Here is a 25,072-nt window from a genome sequence, read left to right on the forward strand (position 1 = left end):
TGGTAATGGTAACAACATGCAGGCATCGGTTTCACTTCAAATCTCATACGTCTCATGCCGGAAGGTTATAGGTTGATGGTTGATTTTTTATTTTTTTTTTTTTCACCTAGGCTGCATGTCATATGTTTCTGGAGTACAGAATAAATTTGAGATCAGTAATCGCTCATGTGGCACAAAACGCCAGGCTCAGGTATGTCACGTGGGCTTTTCTTCAGTGACTCGTTACAAACCGCACATCCTTTCAAAGATTGCTTATCTATATTTAACCTTCAGTACTGAACAATGTTTTGATGTTTATCACCTTGAAACAGTTTTTTTTTTTTAAAATAAAGCTCTGCAAAATTGCATGTTTTTCTTTCATTTCAGAGTGTACACAGCGATTCAAGAGGAACGTCACGTTGAGGTAATTTATACTGCGTGTCACATTTCTTCACCAAAAAAAAAAACATTTGTTTATATTTTACAAGCCATTAGCGTGTTAAAGGCTCACATAAAAACTTCTGGCCAGCTTTCTGCACATAAAGGTTCTCTAAACCTCTAAGCCTGTGTCCTTGGCTATGAATTGTAGCGGTGGTTTCATCAAAACGAGTTTTGAACGAGAGTTTTCATTTTGTTCTTTTTGGGGGATTTTATTAATACTGTGAATTTCAAACTTGAATTTGAGTACAAATTTGAATACACTCCTGACTAAAAATATCTAAATTATGTTTATTCATGCAACTGAGCAGTAAGTCCAAAATGGCTTATAATTAATGGTTTGATTTGCTTGAGTAGGAAATAATCATAAAGCGATAATTAACCCCATAGTATTCACAAATAGTTTTATAACTGGTTTACCTTTCATCTTCGTTGAATTATGTTGAACTTGCAGTCATTTCCCATATTTAATGTTGATTATCGCTCCAATGTCTGATTTGTAATTAAAATATTCTTTGAGGTTACAGGACCTTTTATGTTACGAGTCCCAGTCGACCGGTTTTCTACAGAGCTGGTTTCATATCTCTCACATCTTGTGTTTTCTCCCACATAATACAATAATTTAAACTCAAATCAATATTTCACGTGGCTTATTTATTTACTGTGTTTCAAGAATGAGAAATGATAGCAAAATGAATATTACAATAATTTTTCACAGCGCTCTGCAATTGATTAGCCAAAGGGGCGAACATTTATTTTTACATAATTTACTGTTAACCGTGGCAGCTGTTTGTCTGTATAGCAGATTTCATATCTCTCGTCACCCTATGGCCTTTTTTCTTACATAATAAAACAATTTCAGCTCAAATCATTTTTTCCATGTAATTCATTTATATATATACTTTATTTCAAGTCTGTGAAAACAAAGCAAAATGTATATTATAACAACTTACATGGCTCTGGAATATAGTGCATTTAATTAATTTTGGAACCCTTGGTAAATATGCGTCTGAAAATAAAACTGCACCGCTGATCTTTTTGATCTTTCATTAAATACAAATCACAAAAATTCTAATCTTTCATTGAAGTAGAACAATTAAAAGTGGGGAGAAAATCTCATGATGAAATAAATGTTTTTCTCCAATGCATGTTGGTCGCAATTATTGGCACCCCTAGAAATTCTAACGAGTAAAATATGTCTGAAGTATATTAAATATACATTGATATTTAAATTTTTTAGCACACCATCGTGATTAAATTGTCCAGGTATGACTTCGTCTTTCACGCAATTATTAATATGAGACCAAATTCCCTTAATCACCAATTACAAGGACTAAAACCAAAGAATATAGTTCTGATGTGCAGAACAAGATTGTTGACTTTCACAAAGTACGGTGTAAGAAAAGAGCTAAAGCATTGAAAATCCTCATTTCCATCATCAGGCAAGTAATTAAGAGGTTGCAATCAACTCAAGATGCTACAAATCTGTCTGGAAGGAGACTTGTGTCTATATCGTCCTAATATCACCGTGAGGAGGAGAGTTTGAGTGGCCAAAAGATCACAGCTGGAGATCTGCAGAGATTAGTTGAGTCTAGGGGTCAGAAAGCCTAAAAAAAATATCACACAGCTCCAATCATCACATGTTGTTCGGAGAAAAATTCTCCTCGCTCAACCAAAAACAAACTCCAGCATTCAGACACGACTGGAACTTCAAATGACACTGTCTTCTGTGGTCAGAAGAAGCTAAAAAAGAGCTTTTTTTTCCTCCCAGCAAACCCACCAGATGGGTTTGGTACAAACAGGAATAAAATGTACCCCATGCCCAGGTTAAATATACTGCTGGATCTGTTGTTGGCCTGTTTTTCTGCCGGAGGTCTCGGGACATCTTTTCAGAAGCGTGGCATCATTGATCCATCAACTGATAAAAAAAAATAAACCTGACTGCCTCCGATAGAGATTTTATAATGGGATGTGGTTGGATCTTCCCAGTCCTCTGACTTGAACCATGAAGAAAATAAGGTGAGGTGAACTAAAGAGAAGAAGCACAAACATGTAGCTGTAAATCTGAAGGATCTGCAGAGATTTTGTGCAAAGGAATGGTCTCTGATCTCGTATCAGGTATTTTTCAAACTATTCAGGCGTTACAGGTGAAAAGTCAGAGCTGCAATAATTGGGTGCCAATAAATGTGGCCATCACGAGTCAGAGAAAGCATTTATTTCACAATGATTTCACTTTCAATTCGTGTATTTTAATGATAGGTTAGAATTTTGTGAATTGTTTGAACGGAAAATTAAAAGGAAAAACAATGCGGATTGATTTTCACAGCCTTTGCCTTTGCTCATATTTACCAATAGAGTTCCAATATTAGTGAAGCGCACTTTGCATAAATCCGCTTGACCAATCGTGACAGTTTTGTATAACTTGACAGTTGTCTAAAGCAACTGATTTCCTACACAGCAAATGTAAAAACTCTTGTCAGCTTGGCAACTCAAATACATATTTAATTTCAATTATTTCTACGTACCCTATTTCAACTTTGAGAAATCCTAACAAAATTAATATTGTAGTAATTTACATGGCTCTCTGAATGCTTCGTTCTGACTGGCGAAACAGTGCCATTCGAATGTTTTTGCATAATTTACCGTTTTCCCATGCAGGCAACCGATTTTCTCATGTAGCTCTTTTATTATCATATGGCCGTTTTTCACATAATAAAATAATTGAAACTCAATCATCATGTTCCTTTTTTTTAATTTATATGCTAAGTAGCCATTTAATAAATGGCGTAACACCCGGTACATCGATTTAAAGATTAATACTCGTAATTTCATTATGCTGCACATGTGATTCTTCTTTTATCGCATCTCCACTAAAACGTATATATCTCGTGATGGTATTGTTTACATGAGTCTTGCAGTAGCAGTTGATCAGTGCTGAACAAAATACGGTGAAAAGACACGACACGCTTGTCACTCTCCTTTTATTATCTAAATCTGCAAGAGCCATGCATGCAACATTAGTCCGCAATTTGAGGTTTCCAGCAGTTTGAATGGCGAGAATGATTCCAGCACCCATCATCTAGGGAGGAGATGAGCAAATTTAACGCAAAGAGCCCTACAGTGCTTTGCTCCGCACTTCAAAAGATCTCGCCTGTCTGCGTGAGCGCTAACCTCCAATCAGAGTCACTCAGATTGCCAATCTTTGTCACTTGGCTGTTAGCGCAGAACCAATGTGGCAGCGCTCATTTGGACACAGTTAGGGCTGGATATCATGAGGTTGACACGGCACATTTGGAAAGCCTCCTCCATGCCATCAGTCACGTCTTTACAAAAAAGTCCAAGGATAGCTTTGTTTATATTTCCAATTGAATTTCTCCATTTTGATTTGCAAACACTGCAACACAAAAGCCCCGGCTGCGCAGGGGACAGATTTATCCCTTTAATATGAGAGGCCTGACAAACTTTTACGTAACGGATCCTTTAGTGACACACTGGCGATGCTCCAGCTCAGTGGCAGGCATCAAGTGGATACGGAGCTGGGGCGTGGCAGCACAGAATTGCTGTGAAATCCCAGATAAGCTGAGTTTCAGTGGCAGTAGAGCCGGAGCTGAGTGAGTGGGAGGACAAATGCATGAAAAAAAGAGCCTTACCATCTGCTGCTGCGACAGTGGCACGAAGGCAGACCTTCAAGGCAAGCCCCTGGATGGAGATCACCACCACCCCCCACCCCCTCCAAAAAAAAAAAAAAAGAAAAAGCCAGGGGTTTGTGAAATCTGAAGATTGAAAAGATTTCATTTGCGTTAGATAACAAAATAGACTTTTTCTCAGAAGCAACTTCAATTTTACACGCCTCTTTGCTTGGACCTTTGAGCAACTGGTGGCAAAGTCATTTTCAGGAAACGTGAACGATGTCGGTTTCCATCACAAGGACTTCTTTTGAAATGTGCCATATATCAGTGCCATTTGTTTTGATATGTAGATTTTAAAAAAAGCATTTATTAAAGGAACGGTTCGCCCAAACAAAAAAAAAAATATATATGAAAATGTATTCACCTTCAGGCACATTCAAGATGTACAGTAGATGAGTTATTTAGCAGTACATCGCTCATAAGGAGACCCAAACAGCTGATAAACTCAACAATCAACAAATAATCTGTCTAGTGTGTCTTCCTTAAGCAAAAGCCGCATCTTTAGTAATGAAAGTACTTAATTTAGTAACGAAAGTAAGCGTATGAACAAGACTTCTGGTTCATTAGCCGCTGCAATGGAATAGTTTTATACAACTAAAACAGCTCGAACCAAATGAGGCTGGAAGACCCATATGATTTATAAAGCCACGTCCATTTTTATGTGGAGAATAAGGTGGATATAGCAGATGTAATGATCATTGCACGATGATTTAATTACCATTAAGTAATAAGATCTTACTGAAGTGGATATCTCTAATTGCACCAAATACTGACTGGTGCACTGACATTATGCACGTTTCCCAACATTATTTACATATCGTTGTACCAAATTTGTCATTCCTAAACAGCATCATTACCATTCAAAGAGAAACATTTGGAATTGCAGCCATTACTCAGAGGATGCAGTTTGTCTTGTTGTGGATGCAAAAAGCATGCAAATTAACAAAAGAAAATCCAGCAGTATTACTGTAGGGTGCCAGTCATGGCAAACTGCCTTCTGTCTGATGTTTTCTCAACAGGAAATAAATTACAAATGGAAAGAAACAGTGGGAAAAGACGCTGACTACCATTGTTTGATTGCTTTTTTCTTCTCTGGGTTGTTCCTGTCAGAGCTTATTATATCATTAAATAAATAGTTCATTATGATGCTTGTAAGACTGGAAGAACAATTCATAGAGAGGTTTATATAATGTTTGTGATATTCTACAGACATATTTAAGCAATCAAAACCAAGGGACTGAATATCATAGTGGATTTTGAGTTGTGCAGTCATTTTGCGCGCTATAAAAATCTATTCAACTTGGCACAACAATTTCTACCCAATAGAGCAGTTATGTTGTAGTCCTAAAATCCGGAACAGACTAAGCTTTTTTGAGCCATGGGTTCCCTTGGGATTGTTTTAGGTATTTTTAGAATGGTGGTTTTGGATTTGTGACTAAAAAGGTCTGCGGTTAACATTACTTGATAAAACTTTTTATGTAAGTTGCTAACAAGTTGTTGAATAAGGACTAAAGCTACCAAAGGGAATTATAAATCCTTATCCACCTTATTTGTTACAAGTAGGCTAGAGGAGTGCAGCAAACCGTAAAAACTATTTGCGCTACAGACCTTGTGTTTAGAAATAATACATTTAAATAGGCTAATAACATAAAGTGGCTGTGGATGAGGCTTCCGGTTCATTAAACGCTATAGCTAAAGAACGAGGAGAATAACAAAGTGCAGTTCAGGGTAAAAAATGCTCGCACTACAAACCAGCGTGTTCATAATTAAGATAACGTATTAAAATAACACGATAAGACACACCAGTTAAACACCAAGCAGTAAAACGAACAGCTAGGGATAACAGGACCGAAACTAGACCTAGAATTTAAAAATGGCTGCGCGCATTTTTACGTCAAGAAAACGATGCATAAATCTCCACGCCCATAGTTAAATAAACCGTGGTTTTAAAATTCACAGTTGAGGTAAACTCCGTGTAATTTGTGAGTAACCATGTATTTTACTTTAATCGTACATAAAAGAAAGCTATCGTCTACAGACGGCGTTATGCTCGTTCGCGGTACTTTGATGTCGTATAACGCACCTTTTATCCAGTTATGCAGAAAGTTGCTTTACTGTATCGTGCAGATTACAACTTAACTTATTGGTTTCAGTTGGTTTTATTGTTTTACAGTGCAATAAAAATAGGCTAGTAAATGCCCCGTTACGTAATGCATCGTAGCTACTGTAAGCAAAACTATTAACCGCAAAATCGTAGGTGATTCAAACTGCAGCGCATTGATCCCTCGAGAATTACATGGAATTGCGTCGAGGATGTTTTGGCATTTAGCGGATACATTTCACTCGTGCATTAGATTTGAAAGCATGCATAGTTTCGGATGCGGAGCTTTTTCAGGTCATATGTGTCTTTCTAATCCGTCTTTTCCTCCAACCGTACAGACAGCTGTGGGAAGCGCGCGTATGCCCACCGCTGATGCCATGTGGTCAAAGCAGCTGTGCGGCTGATAACCAATGACAGGCAGAAGACGCCGCGCGAGGTTGCAGCACGCGTCGCGTCGCGCCGCGCTGATATTTAAACCATCCCCACATCGCGCATGCCAGAGATGCGAGCTGCAGCGATTTCTGCGCTGAGAACGGAAAGATGCTGCCTTTCCCGAGCCGCCGCGTTCACGGATTAAGCTGGATTTCAGGACACACCTGTAGATTTTTCACCTGCTCTGCATAATGCCTTATCTGAGACAGTTCCTGATTTTAGTGCTCTTACTGGGCTCGTTTGGGGGATGCCGGAGTAAACACAGCACGAGAGAGAGGAGGTGGACAGGAGCTGTGGAAACTCAGAAGCATGGGACGTAAGTGGCATTTCGGTCTTTGACAGCTGAACTTGGATTGACATGTCATGCTGCTGATGATGTGCATTCACTAAAGATTATGAAAAAGATGCTGATGTCGGTGACCATTATGGCGAATAGCACTTATCTCATTGAAAATGACTGTCAACAAGTAGGCTGCACACAACATCTAATTAACTAGTCACAGAATTACTTCTACTCGGTTTTCGACTGGATTTTCTTCGTCAATGAACTTATTACAGCAAGGCAGCAATTCAGCTTAAGCTTTAGTGGGTTTAACAGTCTGCGAAACCGATATTTACCGAGCAGAGTGGGAGATATTATACAAAAAAATGGTAAAAAATGAACCCTAAAATGCATGTCTGCATGTGTTTTCTTATCGAAACAAGTAGCGTTATGTAGTTTATCCATCTAATTCTGTGCATTTTTACTACATATATGAATTTTAGGGGGAAAGGTATATTTGAATTTTATGGTTTAACAATTAACCATAAACTTAAGCAGCAAGAAGTTAATTGAAAATGTATGACTTCTGTTAGTCTATCGAGTGGCCAGTTATCATAAAAAAGGATTTTTCCAAGTTGTAAATAAAACAAGGGTTATTGGAGCATAATGCTATTTAATTATTTTTACTTAAAAACGATGTGTTTAATTCAATTGCGCGGTAATTATTTGCGACACGTCCGTGTCTTTTTAAGATAATTTGATGAGAATGCATCTAATATGCTCATAGATGACAGTGCTGCGCATAAGAGCTGAGGTGATGGTGTGAGCTCATTCATTGATGTTTTTCTCAGACTCATTTTTCGACCACCTTTATTAGCCTGATTTCTATATGACAGCAGTGTGCCATAAATGAGGCCAGGGGCCAGGGCGCAATTAACGTGACCCAGACAGATGATACCGCCACTGAACCGAACACGTACCACTGGCGTGCTCGAACTGGTGCTTCTTTACTCAGACAAACAGCCACGTGTCACAGGCACGTTTCGCCCATCTGCCAAGGACAGTACGTTGGCACAAAGCTGTCCCGACAAGCAGCTGGCAAGGGTACAGCTCCATGGGTCTATAAAATTAAAACAAACAAACAATCTGCAGAATTAACATGGTGTTGGAGTACAAGTGTGCATGAAAAAATCCAGCAGCATATCTGCAGACTGGGTGTCAGTCACGGCGAGCTGCCTTCTGTCTCGTACTCGCAACAGGAAATAAAAACGGCGAGGAGCTGAGACGAACGAGGCAGTCGATACTCTTACCGGATACTTTTTGAGTCCCCGTCGGTGATCATGTTGTCACGTAAAGAGTTAATTTTGTGCATCGTTCGACTAGAGCAGCCACAGTTCACGAATCCTGTGCTCGAGACTCATCTGAGCGTCTGTCGATAAGATCTCCCGTAATTTGAAACAGATCCGGCTGCCGCAGCTAGTTCACCACTGCCTTAACAATTTGTTGATACAAGCGCCTGTGCGTGCTCTTAATCCGTCATTACACTTTTGTGGCTGCATTTTCACAGAAATTATGTAAACGCCGTTGACTTTCAGGGTTCTGGTTGAATTTGTCATGTAACCTCTGGTAGGTTCCACATAAAAACAGCGTGCGTTGCCTAAATTTGTGACGTAAGAGGTTGATGAGAGTTTTTTTTTTTTGTGACTTTGAAACCCCGCAGCTCCCTGGCAAAGAAGCCACCGGATGTGACAAAATCACGTCGACTGAAAACAGAGCAGTTGTTGAAAGTGGACGACCATGATTTCACCATGAGGCCCGTGCATTTGGAGGTTAGTTCATCGTGACTTCTGTGTTGCAAGTGTACATTGCATTTCTTTGACTTCATTTATTAGACACAATCTTACTCGGGGGCCTGTTTTTTTTAATACATGTGTAGCACGTGCAATGTTAAAGGTTCGATGTCAACATCCTCTGAAGATTAGTCAAAAATAGGAATGGCATGAGTCTAAAAAAAGACGTAAGTGCTGTTGACGGCGTATAAAGTGCTATCATGATGTCTTCACTTCATTAGTTACTTAAAAGCCACAATTTTAGTTGCATTGTTTTGATCTCGTGTACAGATTGCACATATTTAGTATGCACAGTTTGAGAACATTCAGGTCAGTTATTTGACCAGAAGGCATTAAATCTACATTGGCTCCCTCTAGAGGGGTAAACAGCCTCGCTATTAAGCACTGCTGTGGCCTGTAATTAAGACTGGGATTTCAGTTTTACTCAAATTCATATGGTTTTGACAATTGGAGTTTGTAATGGAATTAGTAATGTGCATTTTAATTTAACCCCTTTTGATTTTATATTAAGCTAAAGCCTGTATTGTGCAGCATATTTCCCAAACAATTTATTTTTTACATAGAAAAATCAATTCATCAAAAATGAAATCGCAGAAAGTAAATCTTTTTGGTTTATTAGAATCGGGACAATTTGGCACCTATTCGAAGATCTGGAATCTCAATGTGCACAAAAAATCAAAATAGTGAGAAAATCTTAGCAATGCATATTAGTAATCAAAAACTAGGTTTTGATATATTTACGGTAAGAAAGGTAAAAAATGATAATGCAATATTATCTATACTTATAAGGTAAGTATAATAAATAAAGTATAGATAATACTTAATAAGTATTATCTATACTTATGAATATGCTAAGGATTTTTGGCATAAAAGAAAAATCTATAACTTTGATTCATATGATGTTTTTTTTTTGCCTGTGCTGCTTATGACTGCTTTTGTAGTCTAGGGTCACATTTTGTGTCATTGAGCATGTGATTTTCTATACAGATAATCATAGGTTTATGCTTCCATTGAAGCACAAGATTGTCTCATAGTGGAGAACATAATCATCAGCTTTTACACAAACTTGCGGAGTTCGTGCAGTTCAAGAGCGGCTGTCATCGAAAGAAAGGGGCAGAAACCAATTACTTTCTGAAATTCATGCTTATTTTTCACGTAAATATTCCACTCGAATCGCTACAGCGATAATATAATTGCTCTGTTATTTCATGTTAAGTATAATAACGGATATTTTTTTTCTAGAAATAAGTCGGCGTGCTTTGGTTTAATTTATGCGTGCACATGGGTTTTCTCTGACCTTGATTTCACATATTTCCTTTACAAAGCAATACCTTATTAAACTCGTTCATATCAATTGCAGTGAAACATTTTTTAAGCTTTTAGCTTGGCAGATGGCGCCTTGTACACTTAACTCGAGCTTTTTACTGAAGTTATAATGACATTGTCGCTGTTATGAGAGTTAACAATCATCCAGAACACCTAGAAACAGCCGGATGTGTGTGCGATCTGATCCTCTGGGAAGATGTGGTTATAAAATAGAAACAATTTATCCAAAAAAGGCTAATTTACATTATTTAGGCCCTGTAGGCTTTCACTTCATTTATAATATATACCGCGTTATTTTCGGTGTATTTCAGCGACAGTCATAATCATTTTGTCATAGTAATACGATACAAACACGTCCAAAGCCAAATAATGGCATGTATGTACAGCATAACCTGCCATTTTTGATATGCAAGAATGTAAAAATATTAAGGAATGGCTTAACTCCTTATGGCTTTAAAAGATTTTTTTTTTTTTTGGAGTTTTACAGTCATGGTCACTATGAACTACCACTGCAGTGGTCTAAAGATCCAAAAACTCTTCCTTTTGTGATCCACGGACAGAATTAACAGCATAAGTGTTTGGAATGACAGGAAGGTGAGTAAGTCATGTCAGAATTTTCGTATTTGATCTATTCCTTTAATGCAGACTTATCTACCATGGCTAGAATGGTATTAAAGGATGATATAAGGGGAAGCTCAAGGCTTCTTTTTAAGTGTACAACGCTTAAAAGTTTGCGCAGTAAAGGCTAAGAACTAATGAAAGTTCTCATACTAGTCCATACAGTCCCCTATTCTTTTTTTAATGATGTGTTCCTATATAGGGCAAAGAAAAAGAAACACTCCCGCGTTTGATGCTGTTCCGCCTATGAATAGAGTATCTAAAAAGTCACTCATTTGGATGCTCTGACTCTGCGTACGTTTGGGAATTGCTCTTTGTTCAGCAGGGGGTCACAGCAAAGGGAATGAAAATAGCCCAAACATATTCACCCCCTCAGACGCATACACAGATCTGTCGGCTCTGACAGTGATGCATTGTTGCATCTGCTTGACGGTGAAAACCTCACTGCTAGTTCAAAACGTGATGTAATGAGTTCACAACTGTCATCCAATGCCATTGATTCGTAGCATCAGGGATTTTCACCAAGGGGTTAAAGGCCATTTTCATTCGCTTTTCTTCCAAAACACAAAATAGCAATCGATCAGTTAAAAAACAAGTCATTTTAAAATGTCATTTTGACAAAAGTATGTTTATTATATATATGTATATAATATTTTATAGACTTGTGTAGATAGAACTCTTTAAAAAAGGCCAAAATGTAAACCAAATGTCAAATAAGTGAAATGATATTTTGAGGTGTAAAAAGCTTCCTAAAGTAAGATTTTAAAAGCTTCCCATGACAAGACCAAAGACCAAAAATGACACTAAAACACAGAGGAAGATCTAAATATATATATATATATATATACAGCGGTTCTCAATTCCAGTTCTGGGGTACCATTGCTCTGCACATTTTGCATGTCTTCCTTTTTTAACGCACCTGATTCAGATCATCAGCTCATTAGGAGGGAGATCCGTGAACTGAACCAAGGGCGTCAGATAAGAGAGACATACAAAATGAGCAGAGCAGAACTGCTGATCTGTACCGTATGTGCCAGACTGCACTAAAACCAAAAGAGAAACTCTTCTTGAAATAATGAAAAGGTTACGAAATACCAGTGATTAAATAAAGAGGTTGATTCAGAAAAAGAGGTTATTTTGTATGTAGTTCTCAAAAATATCTGCATGATCTTTTTTTCCCCCAGAAATTGTTGCTCTGCCACTATATATATTTTTTTTTTATAATTTTAAAATGTAGAACTGTGCAATTAGCTATTATAACATATTTATATAAGGATTCTGGGCTTAAATTCTGTTCTTAAATTCTAGTTCGTTTCAAACACATAAGCTTCATAGAGATCAATGCCACATTCAAGGAGCAGAAGTAAGGTGGTAAAACAAAATTGTTGAATAAAGTCATTATTATTTTCTTAGCAATATTCTTTTAGGTTCATAACATTACAGTTGAGCCACTGATGTCACATGGACTATTTTTTACTGTGTCCTTACTACCTTTCTGGGCCTGGAACGTTGCTGTTTATGGGACAGAAAGCTCTCAGATTTCATGAAAAATATCTTGACTTGTATTCTGAAGATGTTATTGATGGCAGCATTGTAATCTTTGGGCAAACTATCTTTTTGAAAGCACATTTCTGAATATATTGACATTGTAACTTAAAAGTACTATATAACACCTCATGGACCAGACTGTATTTAAACCAAAATAATTGAGAAGCACTTTTCAAAATAGATGAAAGGTTGTGAATTACCCAGAGACTAAACAGGCTGGTTCAGAAAAAGGGATTGATTTGCTTGTAGATGTCACTCAAAAATATAATTCCGTGTTTCCATGGCTTTGTTGAACCGTTTCTTTTCACGGCTCAGGCGATACGCGATAATCATTATACATAAAAGCGTACACTTTTCACCAGGAAAAAATGACATTGGCCTCTATCCTTGTATCCCGTCATATTAAACAATCCTTTTTAGCACGCTTTTCATCGACCAATTGCAGCATCCTATGCAATGATTAGTAAAAGGTAGCGCAGGTATAATGTGCCGTGTGTACTGCATAAATGAGATTTACTTCAGAAGCAAAAGAGAATTGCTAATGCATGACTGCAGTCTGGTTTAAATCCAGAGACGGCTAACTGATGGTGCATAAAGCTTATGCCTAATCCTCCACAAGAGGAGTATCGTTGATGTACGGAGAACATATAGCGCTCGCCCCGTGTTTATGGGTCATTACAGGGCAGTATGTGATTCTTGACGTGAAGGATTACGCATATTAAAGACTGGTATCATGTTGTAGACGACACACGACCCTGTTTAGATCTGTCTGCAGATTTGCATATGAGCAACGCTGCTTTCAATACTAATGTTTGGGCCAGCTGGGCCGGCAGCAGTGCCTGAAAATCAGATACGAAACCAAATGAAAGATCAAAAGATATCAAGTAGCATCTCCATGCCAGGATGCCACACGTCTCGAAGCCAGCGGCGTTTTCTGCGTTGTTCGTAGGCCTACAGCCAAAATTGGCTGAATTCTGACAATTCGGCGAAAGGATCAGTTACGAGCTGCATGAGAAACCGAGGACTGTTGTAATCACATTACGTTTTGTTGCCTCTCTCTCTCTCTCTCTCTCTCTCTCTCTCTTTTCTTGCTTTTTTTTTTATTCGTCCGTTAAACACTTAAGCGGTCCTCGCTGATGGGTCGGTCCATCTGGAGGATCGCTCGATCTGCTACGGTGCTGGTGACGAGATTAATCTGGCAGCGGTTTGTTCTGATCGGCCGGTCAGCCCTCGTGGATTAGCACATGCCACAATCCCAGCCTGCCCTGCCCCGCAGACAGCTGCTTTAAAGACCGCCCACTGGCCGAACATCAACCAGCAATCACCAGCTCAATGTCATAGCCTCGGGAACTTTGAAAGAAAAGCGCTATTAATAAAATCAACTCTGGAATGGGATGATTTGATCTTTTTTTTTTTTTTAATCCCTCACCTTAAAATAAACAGCATTATGTCATTTCGAACCTATATGACTGACTGACTTTTGTGAAAAGGAAGATTATTTTTATGAATTATCAGAGGATTTAAAGTCTTATGCTTTCGGAACATGCATATTTATTTATTTATTGATGAACTATTCCTTTCAGTAACTTTATTTATCATTATTTAGCTGTTTCAGATCTCTGTGATTTTCTTTCGCAAAAATATGTATTTTTTTTTCTGAATTTTAACAACTTTAGAAATGGAAAAAGAAAATTCTTTTTAAAATATTTTTTAATGAACATTTGTTGCAATCCTTATGTTATTCTAAACCTGTATGTCTTACTTTCACCTGTGAAACACAAAAGGAGATATTTTTTAATGAACTGTAAGAAGATAAAATGTGATAAGAGTATATTAATAATAGTTCTATATTTGTTTCTTTTTATTTATTTTTTACTGTCACTGCGCATCTATCCCTTTATAACTTGATTGATAACTTTATTAAAATGAACATTTTATTGTAATCTTTGTTGTTCCAAACCCATTTATCCTTTTTCTTCTTTCCTTATTTATAATTAACTATGCCTTTCATTAACTTTTTTTGTCATTATTTTGCCGACTTTTTTTCCATGCATTTTAAGTAGCTAACATGTAATTTACTAACTGTCATTATCTATTCCTTTATAACTTTATCAAACATTTGTTGTTCCAAATTATGTTGTTCTAAACCCATTTTCCTTTTTTTCTTTTCTTTACTTTTAAGTGAATTTTTAAGGAGTAAGGAATAAACCGTAATACGAGTTTGGAACATCGCGCGAACGTGTAAATAATGAGGGTTTATTTATTTATTTATGATGTACTACCCCTTTGAGGAACACTTTGCCATAATCATTATGTTGTTCCAAACTTATTTGCTTTCATTTGTGGAACGCAAAAGGAGATATATTGATGAATTTTAAGAAAGATAAACATTCATTTGGATTTGGAACAATTTGGGTTTTTGTATTTTAGGTGAACTTTTAGTTTAATATCCTTTTAGAGGCTTTTAAATACTTTTTTTTTTAATGAGAAAAGCAAAATACCTACCTTCAAGTGGTAACTACAATTGAGAAATAGGACAGTTGAACTCAAGGTCGTTCTAATGGTTTTAGACTCAAACTGACAGCAGGGGAGTTGATTAGTTTGGACAAATCGATTTTACCTAGGAGCTGTGTCCTTATTTAGGCTTATTTGTGTGATATGAAAAGCCTTGATGGTACATGACAGGGAAATTGACAGGATGGTCCAGCGGGTGCTGCATGGCAATAGTTTACTTATGAGAATCTGGATTACATAAGCAAATTTGCAAAAGTCATCTCCACAGTTGGCGGTTATTTATCTACAGGCCTCAAAAGCGTTTTCCGCAGCATATGAAGTAATGCTTGTGCTTTTCATGAAGGGTTTTCGCGAGCGATACATTAAGGGACGCGTAATGGTAAGTTTCAGTCAGTGTCAGTATCATTTTGAGCATCAAAGTTTAATCCACCATTTCCAATAATCTCGGATTACTAATACTAGCAGCGGCCGATGGGACACACTGGAAATCTCGTTTTGAATCTGTCTGGCGTTACTACATCATCCCCGTCCATATGTACAGGCTGCCCCCTGCCCATTTACCTAAATGTCTTACCTTCTGAGTGACAGATAGCCCTATTACACTAATCCTGGTAAAGAGCAAGGCTTTAGATTTGCTACAAAAGACCTTACAAGTGCAGCTCCGTGTAGGATATCAAAGCTGTGGTTCCGGTTGAAGGCCCGTCCTTTGAGAGCTAGCGTTCCTTACAATCCGTCAGATGTCAAAGCAGCTGCTAAGCCTTTTGTGAACAGATCTGGTGGAAAGCAAACAGATCCAGATCTGGCCGTGAAGACGTATTTAATGATGCTCACAGAAGTCTTAGCGAACACTCTGCTAATTGCGACTGGTTGCCGGAATCCAGCAAACAATGATTTTTTATGAAAAAACGAATGCATGGCATATGCAAAAGAGCTCGTATAGCAGTCTCGTCTTGATGGTGTAATTCGATTGACAACACAGTTGTTGATGTTGTATAAATGGATTAAATGCTTTTTTTTTTTTTTTTTTTTTTTCGCAGGTCCTGCTATTCCAGTGGGAGTTGATGTACAAGTGGAGAGCTTGGACAGTATTTCAGAAGTAGATATGGTAGGTAATCCCAAACAGTTGCTTTTCACATGTGTTGTTTTACATAACAGCCTTAACTGTTTGACTCGAAACATATGAGCGCACATTTAATTGGACAAAAAAACGAAGCCAGTTTTTAGGATTTTTGGCATTGTGACATTATTTTCACTGCAGTATGGTAAATTCTGGCTTTACTTTGTTGATACGGCCAGATGTCTTTAAAATAAATATTTAAAAATATGTTATTTAAAAAAACATAGCCAGTAATACAATAACATGGCGTTAAATATTTAGCAATTTAAATCAATTGTAATTTATTTATTGAAGCAGTCATTCATTAATAGTCACTGGGATTGATTGTTACGAAATTGTCATTTACTATGCAAAGAATAGTTTATGTAATACAAATAATTCTTCTAGTATATGTAATTTCTTTCGTTTGATAAAAAGACTGTCATGTTCTACACAAGTTTGGTAAGAATCACTCATAATTCCCGAGCTTTTTGCCCATTTATTACTGGCTGTTTTGCAGTTACAGAGTCCCACAGGGGCATTCCTAAAAAAGAGCTGCTGCATCTCTGATGGCAGAAACTTTGATCATGGATCTTCTTTTTACTTCGGTTTTTAACAGAATGTGACACCCATTCTGCCGTTCTTTTCTCATGTTTTGGGTTTCCCTCTTGGTAGAAGCCTTTGTGAGACGCGACAAAGAAACTGCGTGGTGTTTTTATTGACCATATATAATTGCTGGCCATTCGAAATGCTTATTGTTATATAACCAAAAGAAAGAATAGAGAAACGATGATCTGTTTGAGCGATTTAGAGAGGCATCATACGGAGGACTGAGAGTTACATCGACTTTCTATTTACAGCAAACCGCAAAGAAAAGACTTGTGAGAACTGATGGAAGATGTTAAATTGGCCTTGTACTTGCTGCAGTAATAAAACAGTCGTCTTTCCCAAAACTTTAAATGTGTACATTGCAAGTGTTGCTTTATAACCTTTGAAGAATATGTCTAGATCATATTTCACCCTGAAATCAAAAGAAAGAAACTACATTTTGCTTGGGGAATGAAGCCCTATGTAATTTTATCGTTAGGCATTATTTTCATGACGATTGATCACATCCCCTCCTCTCAATTCTCATTATTATAATGCACAGAAAATCTCATTCGAATCACTTTCATGAAAAAAGCAATGTTATGTATTATTTATGTGATCATTGATGTTAATGCAGTGGCTTCCTTGGATCACAAAAGGTGAATTTCCGAAGAATGTGGTCATTCTTTTGATTGCAATGACGAGGAATATAGCTTTCAAGCTTCAAAAGGGATACTGAAGTCCCATAAAAGTGGTTCCTATGACTATTTTCTTCTTTCTTCAGAGGCCTTTAGATTTGGGATATTTCACACAAGTCATATGAACCACTTTTATGATACTTCAAAAAGGGCACAAAGTCCTAGTTCTTGTTCTTGTGACATCCACAGTCTCCAAATGTCTCCTTTTGTGTTCTAAGGAAAATTATAGTCTTACCGGTTTGGAATAACAGCTTTTACTAAAATAAGCATGAACAAAGCATGAGTAAAAAAATTAATAAATGGTAACAGAATTTACATTTTTGGTAAAACTGTTCTTTCACAGTGCATGCATAAGAATCAAATATTTGAGGGAGATATGTTTATTTTGCATCAAAATAATGTAATAATCGCGCAACATTTTTTTTTTACTCCTCGCTTTATTTTGATTTTGTCCAACTATACAATTACAGATATGGAATGATTTAAAGAATGATAGAATGAACTAATAAACAGTTACATAAATAAATGGGATGCCTTAAAATAATTCCACACAATCTTAATGGTCCTAAAAAAGGATTTATCATGTCAAATATAATCGATTGTTTTAGGATCAAATGTGACAAGTTCTCATGATGATCTTTTTTTCACCAAGGCTTTATTTATTTGATAAAAATGCAGTAAAAAACAAAACAAAAACCTGTTATGTAGGGATATTTTAAATAACCTTTTTCTATTTAATTTTTAACATTTTAAATTAAATTTCAGCAGCCATTAATTCAGTCTTCAGTATCACATGATTTTCTAAAATCATTTTAATACGTTCAGGAAGCTGTTGAAAACGCTTAATATTTTTGTGTGTGTTTTTTTCAGGATCCTTTAATTAGAAAGACATTTATTTGAAATGTTTGTAACATTGTAAATGCTTTTACTGTCAATGTTGGTCAATTTAATGCATTATTGCTAAATAGCAGTATTAATTTCTTCGAAAAAAGAATTACAAAACAAGAATAGCAGAGCCTATGTTAAAAATGGTTAACAATTGTAAAATGTGTTTTTCTTCATCTGTGTAGGACTTTACTATGACATTATACCTGAGACACTACTGGAAGGATGAGCGCTTGTCTTTCACCAGCTCCACAAATAAAAGCATGACTTTCGACGGACGCTTGGTGAAGAAGATCTGGGTTCCTGATGTCTTCTTCGTCCACTCTAAAAGATCTTTTATTCATGACACCACCACAGAAAATATCATGCTGAGAGTCTTCCCTGATGGTCACGTTCTTTACAGCCTGAGGTAAAAAAAAAAGCAGATTATCTACACTGGCATTTCTGACTTTTAAGTGAGCCATTATAATTCCAATTATATGTAAGTTATGTATATATGTATAGAGTTTAAACGTATTTATGCAAATGTACTTATACATATTTATTATAATTCCTGTTTATTTTGTACAATGTAAGAAAAAGTTAATATTTTTTCGGTTGTTCAGCAGTTACTACATTTCACCTTCAAGCAACTGAACTAGCGCATGTGGTTTCATTTAAATGTGGTTCGAAAACAAAAGCACGTCGCTGGGCTTAAGCATTTGCATATTGCTGCGGTGTTAAAATTAGAACGACGCTTCTGGCCTGTGATGTTTTTGCTGTGTCTTTTGTGCTGCGAGTTAAAAATTAGGCCAAGCTACCTGCGTGCAGGCTATAATCAAGGGCTAGCGCTGAGTTCAAAGTCAAATTTCAGACACCGCTCTGGCTCCGGGGAAAGTGTCATTATTGATGGGACTGGCCCAGATTATTTCCGTTGTCCGACAAATGATGGACACCACTGTAGAGAACAGAAGAGAGAAATACGGAGAGAATAATGAGACGGCCTTAGTGTCGCTTCAGTAAATGGCGCTAGTGTGCCATTCCTGACTAGCATTACTAAGCACATTTACATCGCATTTACATTTTTATTCTTAGCAGGAGCTTTCTTACCAAAGCTTGTCATTCCAAGCCCATACGACTTTCTCTTTCCTGTGGAACATAAAAGGAGATGTTCAGCAGAATGTCACTCTGCTGGAGAACTATTAGTGTTTCGCGGGACGCAGTTTCAGTGTTATGTTGCTAATGAAGATAAGCTCTGGTCATTTCGCATCGTATTGGTAAATCTAACAGCCGCTAACAGTGTTTTCATTATGTGGGGACAGTCTATATGAAAATTAATCTCCAGACCTCTTCTGAAAGTCACTTCAGAAGCTTTTCTCCGTTTCATTTGAGAAAAACTATCATCAAAAACACCGAAACTCACAACCGCCAAAATAAAAGTTTGGTGTAGTTTGAATTTTTTTAATATTTGACCCCAAAAGCACAGAACAAGTCTCAAGTCACTTATTCTAAAAAGATCATGTTCATTTGATCAATTTTCTACTGTAAATATATCAAAACCTAATTTTTGAGTAGTAATATGCATTGCTAAGGACTTCATCTGAACAAATTTAATGATGATTTTCTCAGCAATCAGTTTTTTTTTATTCCATATTTTCAAATAGTTGTATCTCAGCCAAATATTGTCATATTCTAACAAACTATACCTCAGTGGAAAGCTTTCTTACTTACTAATTTAACCAGTTATGACTAGTTTTTTGGTCCAGGGTCACACATATTATTATTGAGTGCTAAAATGCACTCCTCATTGATTGTAATACATTTTTAAAACTGTAATCAAATGAAAATGAAATGGCGTTAACGTCTTAATTGTATTTCACCGTTCTGTTTTAGAATTTAGTCACCAGTTCTAATTTAGTCACCATTTTTTATTGAAAATTTGTCCTAAATCGTAAAACACAGTACTCGGAAGAATAGCATAAACACAGAGTTTAGGCAAAATTATGTGGAGACATAAATTAAAAGGCGTCTTGCGCATCTTACTAATGGAGTTTTTGAAATTGTAAAAAACATATGGAAAGCATTTCTTTCGCTATTAACGCTAAATTTATATTTATGATAAATATCTTTATATGATATTAACAAAACTATTGCCCAGCCCTACAAGTAAGTCATACAGGTTTGGACATGAAGGTGAGGAAATGATGACAGAATAACTATCAATACAGTTACCAATTTCATTTGAAACCGCATATGAAAATGTTGGGTTCAAAAAGTGAATAAAGCAAGCATCTATGAGAAATATGATGAAATATAAAGATCTAAGACTGTGGTTTTCTGTATTTTCACCCGTGTTATACATGGTTCTTGTGCCCAGGGTCACCGTTACAGCAGCCTGCAACATGGACTTCAGCCGCTTCCCGCTGGATTCACAGACATGCTCTTTGGAGTTGGAGAGCTGTGAGTGAATCATTAATTTGTGTTATTTTTAGTGCGGCACATGCTCAATTCACTCTGCCAAGTTAGTTTTTCCTGAAATGGATATTTCTTTTCTAGACGCCTACACGGATGAGGATCTGATGCTGTACTGGAAAAGTGGAGATGAGTCTTTGAGTATAGATGAGAAAATCTCTCTCTCTCAGTTCCTCATACAGAAGTTTCACACTACCTCTCGGCTGGCTTTCTACAGCAGCACAGGTATTGGGGGATTATTTGTCAAGTCGATTTATTTCAAGTAGTGTGGCCCCAAGACGGATTTGGACACTTAAGTCACACTTAAAAGTGTATGAATGGTATTACCTTAAATATCAAAGCAAGAGGCATCCGACTGCGAGCATATAATGCTTTCCTCAGTGCTAACTTTAATTCATTCTCTGAGCTGGTTTTGCGGTGACGTTTAGTCAACTGGTGCCACTGGTTTATCAGATGAGTTCTAATTTTGGACAATGTGGAAATATTTTTATCACTTACAGTCTAACAATTGTGAAATAATTGCTTTAAAATACACTACTGTTTAAGAGTCAGTAAGATTTCTTTGTAATTTTTTTGTAATGTAGTCATTTCTATCAGTGCTGTCAAACAATTAATCACGATTAATCTCATCCAAAATAAAGGTAAAAAACAAATTCAGTAAAAGCCGGATCTTTGATTAGAGGTAAATTAGCAGTGAATCTCCATCAGCTGTTTTCAAATGGAGCGCCTGTTAATACACCGAGCCGTATATAAAGCATATATTTATTATGTATATAGAAATACAAAGGCATGCATGTGTATATATTTTAGAAAAATATGGTAAATATATTTATATATAATATAAAAATGTGTATATATTAGTAAATATTTTCAAAATATATACTGTATGTGTTTCTATTTATATATGCATAATGAACAAACACAGTACACACACATGTATTATGTAAACAAAAAGTTTATTTTGCATTAGATTAATCACGATCGTTTGACGGCACTAATTCTCATTTTAAGTTAATTCCATACTTTGTTAATCAAAGAACCCTGAATAAAAATTATACAGTTTCCCACAAAAAGCTACATATTAAGCTACATAACTGTTTCTAACAATGTTAATTCTAAAGTTTTTTAAACGCAAGTAATTTAAGTGATTTCTGTAGAATCGTGTGACACTGAAGACTGCAGTAATTATGTTGATAATTCAGCTTTGCCATCACATGAATAAATTACGCTAAACCACACTACAAATTAAAACAGATAACAGTTATTATAAACTGTGAAAAAAAATTGTAGAATATTTCTATGTACAGTACAATATTTCAAGTGTGGGTTAAAGAAATAGTTCACCCAAAAATTAAAATTACACCATATTTTATTCACCCTGAAGCTTCAAAATAATGGCCACTATCCGCTAGCATTACCAAGCTTGGAAGAGCCAGGATAAATAAATAAAAATAAAAAAAACTCAGACTGTGTTCGTCTGAAAAAAGAAAATCAAATACACCTAGGATGGCTTTGGGGTGAGTAAAATATAGGGTAATTTTCATTTTTGGGTGAACTTTAATATTTGACTCTGATATCTGTATTTTGTTATCTCTTTCTCTCTTTAGGGTGGTACAACCGCCTGTATATAAACTTTACGCTTCGCCGCCACATTTTCTTCTTCCTGCTGCAGACTTATTTCCCTGCCACACTTATGGTTATGTTGTCATGGGTATCGTTCTGGATTGATCGCAGGGCTGTTCCAGCCAGAGTTTCATTAGGTAAGTTTATCGCAAATCAACATTTTTGCCTCAGGCGTCACCGTTGCTTCATATGTTAAGTCACGCACCCGCAGATCTTAACAGGATGTGCTGATTTTATCAAGGTATCACCACGGTGCTCACTATGTCCACCATCATCACTGGGGTGAACGCCTCCATGCCCAGAGTCTCCTACATCAAAGCTGTGGACATTTACCTGTGGGTCAGTTTTGTGTTTGTGTTCCTGTCCGTCTTGGAGTACGCAGCCGTCAACTATCTGACAACGGTCCAGGAGAGGAGAGAGCGTAAGCTCAGAGATCGAGCAGTTAGAGAGCAGGTAAAAAAATTAATAGAATTGGTTAAAGAAACAGTACATCGGTATAAAAGTCCATATTTATTAGCTTTGAGGGTAATCCGTTTGCACGCATGCAACTTAAAATGAGCTGGAAAATGTGATTTAAAATCAACAGTGTTTCTATTCTAGAAAACTGTTCAAAAGTATAAAAATATGAATATGTATGTTTTACTGTTGTCACATGACCTCATTGTAAAGCATATTTAATTTAGTTAGTCATATTATGTGAGTCATGACTGTTTCAACTCCTTATGTATATATACAACTCCTATATATATATATATATATATATATATATATATATATATATATATATATATATATATAATTATTGTAATCCCATCATTCTTGCATATAAAGCTCTTGTAATTGAAGTCACAAAATATTGTGTGGATATTTTTTCTGACTCATCCTAGAATAGAAGGACATGTCAACCATTTTGCACTGTGGGATATTGTACTCCACACAGTGTTTTCATTTCAAATTGGTCTGTGCACAAATTTTGCCCATGATAAACTACAAATTGAATATTATAAGCTACTCATGTTAAAAGGCTAGGGTCATTTTTGTTTTACTGGCGAAACAGACATGCCTTAGTTATAGTGTGCAACAGTGCCTGCCTACTTTATCACTGTCCTTGGTTCTGGAAGTATTTTTATTTTGTTTTCAGAGGTCTTTGTTGGGGACTTGTACGAAATAAACCAAGCCGACCAGCTAGAATGTAAATTATTAAATAAGCTTCAATAATCATCTTATTCCCATCGATTAGAGACCTCGTAGCTCACAGTTTATAAATTATTATTAAAAAACAGTTCTATGGAGAAAATGAATACATTTTCTATTTCTATAACTGTTGTATTCTAAATCAGAACCCACATCAACACAGACAAAAATTGGACTTTAATACTCTCCTTCTTTCATCAAAGTATTAAGGGTTGAGTAATGTTTATAAGATCATCAGCTAATTAACGGCAACTGCTAATTTGCCCTTGTTAATGATCTCTTCTCTTTGTTCTCTGTTCTCCCCGGCCGCCCATCTCAACCTGTTTCAGTCATTGCCCTGCACCTGCGGTATGTCCCACACCAGGACCATGATGTTGGATGGGACCTACAGCGAGGCTGACACCAACAGCTTGGCTGGCTACACAGAAGCTCCCATGGTTCCCGAGGAAGTGGTGCCAGAAAAACAGGAGCACATGGTGGTTCACCTGTCAGTGAGCAGCGAATCTACCAACACTAAGAAAAAGGGCATCCGCGCCTTACGCATCATGCAGAACACGCATGCCATTGATAAATACTCCCGCATGATCTTCCCGGGAGCCTATATAATTTTCAACCTTATTTACTGGTCGGTGTACTGCTGATCGTTCTCCAGCTACATCCATCTTTTACACTTTTTTTGGACTTACGGAGGTTTTATACAACCATCCTTGACTTTTTGATGCACATCAAACATTGGCTCACGTGATACCAAACTGCGGTTACCTTTGTCACTTTTCATACGCAAAAAGACTGGGGAAATGCAAAGTGAAGGCGGGCTGGGAAGCGCTTCATATAGGCCTTCATATAGACAAATGAACTGTACGACACTTATCAGACTTTTGTACGGGCTTATGTGTTTTCTCTTCATGTTTGCGTCATTGGACTATTAATGATATAGTATGTACAGAGCAAGAAAGTCTGTTCTTAGCTTCTCTTTTAAAGGTGTACTAATTAATTTTTCCACTGTTTTATAGCTAACAAAAATGATTAGTTTTGACAAATCTGTTTCACACTCACTCAGATCTAGTCATATCGTTGGCTTAGAAAATACAGGTGTAAATAATATTGTGGGTTGCCATGCTGAGATCATATTGGACTAGCTTGGTTGTGCATTTTAAGCGGTTTAAAATATGTTAAAATATTTATTGATTTACATAGCATATATTTATACAGTTTAACAGTGCTCAAGGTGCTCTACAAAATAAAAACATAAAACAAATCAAATGCAACATATATATTAAAGACACATTCTAACGTTCCTAGAGTTAACAGACTTTATGAAAAATAACAGATGGTAATTTATTTATTTTTTAACATTCTTAAAATTATTTAGTGCACCTTTAAGTCTATTTGCTTATCTGCGCAATGTCCAGTTTTATTTCATTTAGGAAAGACAGTTTGTTTATGCAAAGGCAATCTCTCATGTTAATGTATCATAATTACCAGTAAGAAGAAAGAATCTCCTTTCAGTTTGAGGTTTATTTGGATGTATGTTTATGTGGTGTGTGTATGTGAGTGTATTTGATACCATTATATTTCTCATGCAAAATAAATAATAATGTCTTTACTGTGGCTCATCTGCATGCATGTTTTTTTTTGTTGTTGATTATTCTTACATTTTATATCAGTTAAATGTTTTATGAGGATTGTTCCCCCGACCTGAATGATGAAACAGTTTTTGAATACATCTTGAAACTGTTTTGCCTGTCACATCGAACACGGAAGTTGATGGTTCATTTTG

General features: G+C 36.5%; 1 protein-coding gene across 1 annotated transcript; it reads left to right on the forward strand.

The window, feature by feature from the left end:
- Nucleotides 1-6,661: 6,661 nt before the first annotated feature.
- gabrr2a (gamma-aminobutyric acid type A receptor subunit rho2a) lies at nt 6,662-24,899 on the forward strand. The gene is made up of 9 exons (XM_043262355.1): nt 6,662-6,955; nt 8,622-8,719; nt 15,786-15,862; nt 18,210-18,433; nt 20,381-20,463; nt 20,560-20,700; nt 22,083-22,235; nt 22,340-22,551; nt 23,622-24,899. Exons 1-9 carry the CDS (start codon nt 6,831-6,833, stop codon nt 23,931-23,933), a joined length of 1,425 nt encoding a protein of 474 aa, XP_043118290.1. The 5' UTR covers nt 6,662-6,830; the 3' UTR covers nt 23,934-24,899.
- The last annotated feature ends 173 nt before the right edge of the window (nt 24,900-25,072 follow it).

Source organism: Puntigrus tetrazona, chromosome 17 (assembly GCF_018831695.1).
Source record: "Puntigrus tetrazona isolate hp1 chromosome 17, ASM1883169v1, whole genome shotgun sequence".
Lineage (NCBI taxonomy): Eukaryota > Metazoa > Chordata > Actinopteri > Cypriniformes > Cyprinidae > Puntigrus > Puntigrus tetrazona.